Raw genomic sequence first — 11,121 nt, forward strand, 5'->3', positions numbered from 1 at the left:
TTTTAAAGTAATTACTGGTATGTGCTATATACTATGTAGGTTAAATTTTTTTCATTTTTCTACTCTTTATGTAAAAAGGCAGCACTACTGCTTCTCATTATGATACTTCCTGGCTTTAAACATTGATCCATATACTTGTAGTACATTTGATTTATCACTGCATTCGAGTGATAGAAAGTCCAAGAAAGAGATCAGACAGGCATCTTTTTATGAAGACAGTTGGCTGGCTCTGGTAGCTATTAAACACTGAAGTCATTAACAGGATATGTAGTCCACCACGTGTACGGATCAGCCAAAATGCTCTGATGTTATGTGGCCAGAATAAGCTCCACCTGCACCGATAGTAAAAATGTCTTATTATTGTTTTCATGGGCATTGTTGCGAGGGTGACACCTATCACTTCAGGTCCAATAGCAGGGTTATTTCATGTTTTAAAAGAAAACAAATGATATAACCGTACTGACAAAAGAAATTTGTTAGTATATGCTGGATCTGATACCCTTCTTTAAAACATCATGGTCTTCTTTAGAACCCCTAAAAGACAGGCAGAACTCTGATTTCCAGTTTATAAAAAAGGTACACTTGCAAAAAATGTAAAACCTTTGTCCTCGAAGGCTAAAATAGGAATATGAACAATAAGGAATGCACGGAAAGGTCATTAATTCTCTTTGCACAGACAGATATGCCCTGCTGTATGTCTGACTTGTCAAAAATGTTGTTGTGTTTCTTTTAGTGGCTAAAAATGTTCATGTTCATCTGGCAAAAGAGAGTGATAATCCTCACAGCGGACCGCCCGGAAATCCCCTGGCAAGTACATTACTGCAGCTGTGTTCAGCTCAAAACACTGCAGCTAAAAGCCAAAGTTCAAAAAGGGAGCAGATCAACTTGCTATAGCTACAAGTGATATGATCTGTCTCTCTGTTCATTAATTCTTATGACTCAACTACTTTGAAGAGGCACTGAAAGCCGTCAGATGAATACTCTACTTAACTCGATTTACTGTTGTGGACTGACACTAAAGTCAGCATGTCAGCTGTACTGTACATGGCCTCGCCTAAAGTTTGTCTTCTATTTGGATTGACTTCATTCGGGAAAGAAGTCATTTTTTCCCAGAGAGAAATAAGAAAAATACGGAATATGAGGAATAATATTTAAAAAACGGTTGCTGTTTGTTCTAGCTTAAATACTGATTTTCAAGCTACACCTTGAACATGTCAACTAAACTGTATGAAAGTACAGGTTAATACTTTTGTTGGTCACCTTGATGCCAAACATATTTTAATACTGATAAGTGGTGATAACAAGATACCTGATTTGATCAGAATGCAGCCCGAGATAAAAGCATTTCATCACACCAGAAACACAAATAAGAATCCAACCTGTCAGGTAAGAATCCGGTTTCTGCGTTCGTGTAGAGTTTCAGGGTATGACCGCAGATCTCTGACATAACATACCCCTGATGGCATTCATGTTTTCTTTTACAAAACACTGAATCGGTGTTGGGTTATTTATTAACTACAGACATTTACAGGATCTATTCCAAGTAGCCTTTTAACTCTGCTGTTTATTTGTGACTAAATCTAAATGCTGTCTAGTTTATTACAGAAAAATGTCATGTGTATTTGAAGACAATGTTGTCAGTTTGGGCCAGTTTTTAGCAATACTAGAATTGTGACTATGAAAGGCAGTGTCGGTCTGTCGTGCCACCACTTTGGTACATACTGAAAGAGCTCAACATCTATTGGCTAGGTTGCCATGACATTTTGTGCAAACATTCATGGTCCCCAGAATGAATCCTAATTCATCATGCTCTGACTTTTCTTGTAGCACCACCATGAGGTTGACATTTGTGGTTAAGTAGTTTCCTCCAGGATTACCAAAATTAATCCAAGGATGTGACTGAATTGTTGGATTTCAAATTAGTAAGGGGATGCCAACAAAAGTTATATTGTAACTAATTACTTTTTGGGAGGGTAACTAATATTATTACTGAAATACTAGTAGTTACTGGGGAAAGTAATATTGTCACTGCCCAACACTGGCGTCAGAGCTACAGTTATTCACACTGAGCTGGCCATTGTTTGTTTAGATTAGTGCTATGAACACTATTAGTAACAAAAAGCCATTGAAAACACTGAATTATTTCTCTATAGTACAATTTATTCATTCCAGACTAAAACAAACCCTACTCAAATACAATTATTCCTAGGTGGCATCAATACACACGCTGACAAGTTTCATTTACAACTCAAAAATGCATTAACACTCTCAGTGATCAGTGTGAGCAATGGTCCGCAACCTGTTGTCTGAGTCGATGCTAAACTTTATGTACAGTAACGTATAAAGGAAATTGGTTCATACTCTTGACAACAGAGAGTTAACGTCCTCCCATAGGGAATATACAGCATTCATTCTGATATGTGTCATATATGATTTAAATAAATGCCCATTATTATTCACGGTTTTTCTTTGTTTTTTCTTCTTTCTACTTTTTCTACTATTTATACCATTACTTATTGTATAGGTTTTGTTTAAATATCTTCAGACAAAGGGAAATATCAAATAGTGGTACGGTAGGATGTAGGAAAAAGGGAGCAGAGCTTTGTGGGTGTCGTGTCAGCACTTTGTACACTCATAAACATCAGAAGTCCATGTTAAACAATTTAATTCAGCCTAATCTGTTGTTGTTTTTACCTGTCTGCCTCTCTCCGTGACAGCAGAGCCAAATCAGTGATATCAAGTAGAGCCCAAAACAGGCAAGAAAATCATAATGGTAGGCCACAACTAGAAATACCACTAACAAGGTGGCGTATAACAATGTTTTTGAGATATTGCTGCAGGAAAAAGTCTCTATCCACCATGAAACATTTCTGTTGATGCTTTCCTGTGTACTTGACGCTGGCAGAGCTGTAAATGTGGGTTCGATATCCGCTGTCTCCGTGTCTTCATGATTGTCCTGAAGGCGGTTGAGGCTTTGTTCTTCATCCAGAGACTCACTGATGGACGGCATAGGTGTGGACAGCAGTTTGCTTCTGCTCACGGAGGGCCTTTTACCCACACTAAAGCCTGTATCTTTGTTCCTGTCTTTATGGACCTGTGGCCCAGTGTGAACAGCCCTCAGACAGTGCATGTACAACTCCACCTCATCGCCTGAGTCAGAATCTGCTGAAGCGCTGTCGTGACTTAATTGGTCGCTTTCAGGGCCATCTGCGAAAACGCATGAACTTCCCTCTGCAGCAGCTGACTCGTTCTCATCTCTTGCAGCTTTCGACAGGTCATGTGTAACATTCCCGTTGTTTCGAAAATCTTCCTCTTTGTAAAGATGCATTCCAGATAGGGTGTGTGCATTTTCCCATTCTCCTGTGTTTTCTTTGTCAATCACTCTCTTTTCTTGCACATTGTTCACCCGAGCAGATAAATCATCCTCAACCTTGTTTTGTATAATGTCTGCCCTCTCTTCCAAACACTCCACTTCATTTTCTCTGTCCTCTATTGACACGCTCTCTGACTTTGCATCTAAAATCTCCGACTCTCCCATTTCATCAACTAGAATTTCCTCCCTGTAATCTGGATTCTCCTCTTCTACATTTTCTACCTCTGGTTTTACCCGATCCTCCCATTCCATACCTGCTTCATCTGATTCTTCTTGGATATTTGTTCTGTCAACACTGACCTTTTGTGTCTCTGTAAAGTGTTTTCCTTTCCCTAACTCTGTTTCCTCTTGTTCCTCTCCTGCCTCTACTTCAGTCCCTTCAGCTACCTCTCCCTCTTCAGCTGTCTTCTCTTGAACATATTCCAATTCTTTCTCAACTTCTTTCCTATTTTTTGCAACAACAATCTCCCCAATTTGTTTCCCTCCAATCTTCCATTTGTCCTCTAAAGCATCTGCATTGTCAGCCTGGTTCTCTTTCTCTCTTGCAGCTGTGATCACCACCACCATTTCACCCCCTGTTTTCTCTATTTCTGTCTGTGTTGTATCTCTATTTTCTGATGCTGTCTCAATCCTTGCGTCATCCAACTGTTCTCCTTGGTCTTTCTCCACTGCTTCAGTGCCCTCTGCTTTTGAACTCGCTGCCTCTCTTTCCTCTCCATCTGTCAATATGTTTTTCTCCTCTTCTTCAACCATCATTTCCCAATTTTTTACTTCAACAGTGTCTGCTAAACAAAAACCCTTACATTTTGAAACATCAGCCTCAATTTCAAGATGCTCTACTTTTCCTGAAACAATAATTTCTAATTGTACAGTGTCTTCATCTTTGAGCTCCACAAACATGTCACTATGTATGTGATGGTTGCTCATCATTGCTTTTGGCATTGACTCTGCCACTTCACCAGTTACTTCAATTTCAGTGGATTGTTTTGTTTCGTCATTATGAGAGTTGTTCGCTTCTTTGTTTTCTTCTTCCACATTGTTAATTTTTTCATCATGAGTTTCAAGAGATATCAGGGGTTTTGTGACATCCTTTTCCTCAACAATTTCAAAACATGTAACATTAGTTTTCCCTGTTTCATTACTATCTGAACTACCAGTGTGGTTAAGTATCAAGTTATGTAAAGGTTCTAATAGTTTATCCTCCTCTGAAAAGGCATTGGTTGTTGATACAGTTACTGTTTTGTCAACTTCATTGTCCTTTTTTGGCTCATCCACACACTCAAAGTCATTGAGTGACATAAATGTGGTTTTTGGACCGGTCATGACTTCTTGTGTTTCACTTTGTGCACATGTTTCATCCAGATTAGTTTTAATTTGTATACATGTATGCTCTGGCAGTTGAGCCCACGCTGTTTCTGCTGTAGTTTGGCTAGAGTCATGGGTTAGGTCATGGGTTAGATTGTCTTCCTGTGCTTCTCCCTGGAGATGTAAACTCTCATTGGGTATTTGTGAATTCAACAAATCTGTATTTAAGTGTACAACTGTATCTCCTGAAACAATTTCTGGAACATCAGATGTATTCGTGCATCTCTTGTCTGAATGTATAATCTCCTGCAGAGTTTCTGCATGGTCCTGGATGTGATTTGCTGTCACAGTCAAACCTGTTTCTTCAATGGGAGGATGATTCGAAGTGGCATCTAGGCATTCTTGGTTTGATTTTTGAGTCTTAACATTTGTCTGAACTTTGTCATTGTTACCTCCAGTATCTTTTGGAACAATGCAGCTGGTCTCTCTTCTTTCAGTGCGAGGGTAACTTTGAGTTAAGTCTCCAACATTCAGCGCACCCCGTACTGGATTTCCCCAATCACCTACACTCTGACTTTCACTTCCCAATCTGCCAAACACCTGATGATATAATGGAGCCACCACTGTTCCAAATGTGAGGTTGTTGGTGTTGCTAACGAGGGTTTCGTCGCTCACTGCTGAAATAATACTGTCAGCTGGTTTAGCTGCAATGTTGCCAGTACATTTGTAACTCATGCTTTGCCTCTGACTGCTGCCATCAGCTTTGGAGTCAGACTTGTTGATATTGTGACATTCTGCAGTCGCAGGCTCATCATTTGAATGCAATAGGTTGCATTTGATATCGGTGGCACTCTCATTTCCTGTTAATGAGGCCAAAGCAGCCAAACTGATGCTCTCCGATTTCTTTGGCTCGCTGTTAGGTGTGTTGTCGTGTGCTGGTGACATATCATGTAGAACATCAAGGATGGGTTCGCTGCATGTTTCCAGAGATTCAGAAACAAGAGAACCATCAGAATTGCTGCTCCCCTCGGGAAAGGATTGCACATCTGAGTGCTCTTCCTCTGGGGTTTCTTCCTGAGCTGCCTGTTTTGCTTCTGGAGGTGATCCATCTCTTTCAGTATCATTCTCTCTTTCAATTTTTTGAGCAAAGAGGTCTCTCACCCGAGCCATCCGTGCAGCCTTTCTGCGATTTCTTCGGCTACAGTTCCGTTGGCTCTCTGTCTGTCCATCAACAAGAGAGAGTCATTTTAGTTTGCTCACACAATATGTAATGCTGCCTTAAAAAAACGGAATGTGCTTGGATGAAATACTGTCCATGACAAAATGTTTGATTAAATATAAACAGATAAATGGTTAAAATAGGCTCAAAATAGCATGCATGACAAAATATGAGACACTGAGGGAGCGTAGAGCAGGCACAAAGTGTCCTTAGGTGTACAGTACATTATGTTACAGGGGTGCTACTCAAGTCCCGGCCATGTGACATTCTTTTAGAAAGTGCACCAGGGGTCGTGATACGTTTTCTGTTCCTCCTGTACCTCACAGACACACCATGGAGTCTTTCAGTTCCCTTTCATAGCCATTAATGCATCAGAACATTTCAATCTAGTTTGAAAATAAGATATTTTATTTAAATAATTTGCAGTGTCTGCTGATAATGATTTCGGATTTTTGAACAATTACATTGTCTCAAGTAATCTCAGCCACAGTAATTTATACAGTGTATAATATTATGCCATACCCATAACATGTATAAGTAAACTGGACAGCTGTGTCTTGAAAGAGGAAGGACAGAAATCCTATTTGTGTATTTTTTTACTCACCAGTAACTTCTGTCCATCTTCCTCCGATGGTCCTGACTGACCATCAGAGATTTGCTTGGCTTTCACAGTGTCCACTTTCTCTACATGTTTTGACACATCTGGAGAAAAGAAACATTTTACATTTCGCAGACATGTTTTTTTTTTTTTTTTTTGGTATTTTGCAATTATCATATACATTTCACAATCAGCTAAATAAATATTCACCTGTTGATATATTTTCCTGAGATGAAGATTCCACTGCTGAAATGTTTTCCATAGTGGAGAAATTCTGACTGTGAATAATAAAATTGTGATCAGTTAAAAAACATTTTTCCATTCACAAACTTTCAAAACTCTTTCAAAAATGCTATCAGTAATACACTTTATATGCTTACCTAACAATCTTAAGGCAGCTTTTCTTGTTCACAATTTCCTTCTGTTGTTTCTCTTTCCTCTCTTTCACTCCTTGGTGACAGAACAGCACATAGTTCCTGTCGTTATTGTTGGCCCAAAAGGTTCCCACAGGAGTCTCATATCGCAGACAAAAGTCAACTCTGGCTCCCTGCTCCCCAAATGGTGGCACTAAGGTGAGCTTAAAGGAGAAACAGTCCGTCAGATTGTCACTTGAGCCGGGGATGTACTCTGCCAAGAGATCAAAGTGGGTGGACCAGGTGTCCAAAGTGGTTCGGACATATACTGCCTTAGTGAAGGAAATGTTGAGGACACGGATCATTCCTCTCAGTATTGTGGTCCCTGGAAGCAACTCGATATTTTCCAACTCCACTTTCTGATCCCGGACTTTGACGAACAACTCCTCAGTAGATAATGGAAGGGAAAAAGTAAAAGGAGATAGGAAGTATTCCTCTTCATCTTTACATTCGCTCTCAGAAGATTCATATCCTGGCAGCTTGGGTACATCCCAAGTGCCAAACTCCTTCACATGTACCAAACTGAGACCTGTTGGAGTCTGCAAAAGACACTCTCCTGGAGCCGCACAGGGGTGGCTCAGGGTCCAATTCCTCATCAGAGATAGAGCTCTTTCTCCGTGGGAGAGGAGAAGATTTGGGCCTGATGCCGATCACCACCTCACCCTCATCATCGTCCAGGTCCAGGTCCAAGATGCTGAGCCCTGGCACTCCTAAGAGGCCACAGGCCTCAGAAGGTCTTTGTTGTCCCACAAACTCCATGGGGCTCTCTGTGAAAGAGTCAGCGGGAAGTGAACTGCACTGCTTCTGTTTCTGGCAACTGACATTCAACATGCTCTGACTTACCAGATGGAGTCGTGTTACAGATGACATTGTTGCAAGGGCCAACACTATAAATAGGCCAGAAGGGACTTAAACTATGTACAGTAGTCTAAACTCAGGCGGAGAAAATATCATCCTCGTGCCTCTTTGAGGCAGATCATTTGTGTGAAATAATCTGCTCTACTATAATTTACTATAGATTGATAATTATCTAATTTTCTTACAGCAAAACTACCCCACTTTAAAGTTTTGAGGACATTGCTCTTGTACAACTGAACTAACTGTTCCTTGGAGAGCTATAACGCTATTTACGCAACAAGCATGAGATTTACCATGGCAGCTATTTGTGTTTTGTTGCTTTTGGCCCACAATGGGTCACATAAGGTCTAAAACAGAACAAATGGCATTTACATATTGTTTAGGCTTCCAAAATAATATCCACTGACCAATCGCTGACTCTCTGATGGTGCAATAACTGTGAAAGCCTGGTAGTATGTTTGAAACAACCATTCCACATAAGCTTATTCTTTTATCTGCTTATCCCATATCAAGATTCAGCACAGATACCAGAATAATACAGTTTACAGTTATGCATTGTGTTTGTACTATTTCCTGTGTTTATCTCACAGCTGTGACAAAGTGTCATGTCCAGCCAAAGCCATGACCAAAGTGGTTAGTCCTTAATCTTACTGAGCAAATAAAACACATATTTTAACAGTGAGTAAGATCGTTGTGTCTTAACTGAAGAATGGTGAACTCCTCCTGGATTGGTTATGGACTGTATAAAAGCATGTAAAGGCTGTTTGGAAAGATAATAATTTTGTCCAACAGGAAAGAACCAAACTGTCAGAGGATGTTGGATTTGATACCGACAGGAGACTTCAAATTTTACTGCGTTGCTAGGACTTGGAAGTCAGTCGAAGTAAAAAAATAAACCATGAATACAGAGAAAGGAAGAACAAGACAACATCTCAAGGACACGTCATACATGAAAGAGGAAAAAGCAGGATGTGACTTCATAAATGCGTCTAAGACAGAAGAGAACAGCAGAGAAATCAGTGCACAAGAAATGGCTGCACCAATGGAAGATGCTGTCAGTACCTATGAGGGCATCCTCACCAATACAGACAACGTGATGAGCTCCTCAGACAATCCCTCCTCAGAAGACACGCAGTTCCTCCCAAAGCCCTCCCCCTCCTACATTGCCCTGATTGCCAAAGTCATCCTGTCCTCCCCCTTCCAGAAACTCCACCTGGCGTCCATCTACAAAGCAATGGAGGAGCAGTTTCCCTACCTCAGGAGCCGGGGTCCGGGCTGGAGGAACAGCGTCCGGCACAACTTATCTGTGAACGACTGCTTTGTGAAGGTGAGCCGCTGTGAGGATGGTCGGGGACATTACTGGGGTGTTCACCAAGCTCACCTGAGAGACTTTCAGCAGGGGAATTTCAGGCAGAGCAGGAAGGCCAGGGGAAGGAGAGAGAGGGAGCGATATGATGAAGTGGCAGGATGTCTGGCTTGGATGGAGACCAGTTGCTTCCTGGGAAAGTTCTATGAGAGCAAAACGTCGGGTTGTGTGGAGCCACAATGCCCTCTGCAGGAACCAAGGAGCTATCAGCTGAGTTCTTTGGACTGGACCCAACCACGCTATCAGCCTTGGATCTTCAATGTGGGCTGGGTACAATCCCCCAGCTGGATGAAACGTTACTGTCTTCCAGAGCAGCTACCAGACACGTATGGTGGGGCTACAGCTGGGAGAGGGTACGACATTCAACCCATGACCTCGAGACTGCACTGCTGGGAGATGAATGACTCTGTACTGAAAGGCACAAAAGAGTCATATGACAGCAGGTTCATGACACCACCAGTGCAAGCTGTTAGGTTTCCTGGCTGCTGGTGCATCAAAGAGTTAATAAAACCTTTATCTTACAAAGTCAACCTTTAAATTCATCCCTGAGCTGTCTCAAATTATTATAATGAAATGTACAGGTGGAGACCACTTGTAAAGGGTTTTCCCTGTTTCTGTATATACATGAATTGATATTACTTTTTCCTTCCATATAAACTGGAGGGCAGGTAAATACTAATCCAGTAGGTGGCAGAAAATTACCTTGGTAACAATATTTACAATTCAATCATTAATTTCTTCTCTTTCTCTAAAGTCTGTCCTGCTCTAAGATATGTTTTTGTAGAGAGAAGATATATTTGGTCTCTCTCCTCAACTGTCCCTTATATAAATATAATATAATATACATCATGTCTAATGTATTAGCCTGCACTATTGTATTCATACCAATGTCATGTTAATTCTTCATTCTTATGCCATGACAACAGAGAAATACTGAAAATTATCTGTGTGTTAAAATATGAAAGAATGTATTCTTTGTTACTTACCTTGTTAGGTCTCTCATCTCTTAAAAGTACAATTACTCCTGGTAGTGTGGCAGCCTGGCCTTTGGTCATCATCATCTTCCTTCATCATGTATTTGCAGTCTGTAAAACATATTTTCCAATAAAGAGTAGGCATTACAACAAACCACTGCATTGTGATAAAGTCAGCGTGCTTAAAAGAAGAAAAGAAAGAAAACAGTAAAAGAGTAAAAAGAGTAAAACAGAATGAAAACACCACACACAATAGAAATGTCCTGTATCAAGTCTATTGTGTCATTTTGAGGTATTGTTTGTCAATGTAGCTGCGCTGAACTTTTCCTCTCTAGGGTACACTGCATTTATCAGCAACCAAAATTAAAACTCTTTTATTTGTTTTTAACAGATGTACTGATTTCCTATTCAAATAAAAGCACAGACACTACTGTAAATAGCTCTTTGATAACAGTTTGACAGTTGTGTAGCTGCAGAGCTCTTTTTTATTGTTCAAACCACGTAGATACTGCATGTCTAAATAAAGTCCCAGACCACTATACCTGTCTTTTCTCAAAGAGAATGCTTTGTTTTACTCATGAAAGACAATAAATTATCCTTGTTTTGAGGCATTTTGTTTTGTAATGTTTCTTTGTGTATGCCTATGAATATCAACAAAGAAAAGTAATGCCTGCAAAAATGCATTCTTACTGCAAAATAAAAAAAACTGTAAAGAAAAACACAATTTATTGTCTATATGTTATGTAAAAAATATACATTATATTTTTATATTATTGCAATGTAGTTTATTGGTTAATGAAACCCATACCTTATTAAAAACACAGAAACATCACTACAAACTGGGTAAACACTGTTATTTTTAAACCTAAAATAAAAATGCACTCAGCTGATTTGGCAACTATTATTTTCCTGTTTTTCTCATCCTGGTACTCAACTGCTATTCTCACTGTCTAATTCACTGACTTACACTGGGACTCCTCCCCCTCAGGTAGACACACAACACCATCAGTTCTCT

The 11,121-nt window shown here is 40.1% G+C and overlaps 1 protein-coding gene across 1 annotated transcript; it reads right to left on the reverse strand.

Moving 5' to 3' along the window:
* Positions 1-2,139: 2,139 nt before the first annotated feature.
* Positions 2,140-7,930, reverse strand: ppp1r3ab (protein phosphatase 1, regulatory subunit 3Ab). The gene is given in 5 exon segments (XM_035665396.1): positions 2,140-5,899; positions 6,502-6,599; positions 6,706-6,773; positions 6,876-7,438; positions 7,440-7,930. Coding segments are annotated over 5 exon segments (4,299 nt in total). The 5' UTR covers positions 7,779-7,930; the 3' UTR covers positions 2,140-2,668.
* Positions 7,931-11,121: the final 3,191 nt, after the last annotated feature.

This window comes from Morone saxatilis, unplaced genomic scaffold (genome assembly GCF_004916995.1).
Source record: "Morone saxatilis isolate NCDOM2014 unplaced genomic scaffold, NCSU_SB_2.0 Contig2, whole genome shotgun sequence".
Lineage (NCBI taxonomy): Eukaryota > Metazoa > Chordata > Actinopteri > Moronidae > Morone > Morone saxatilis.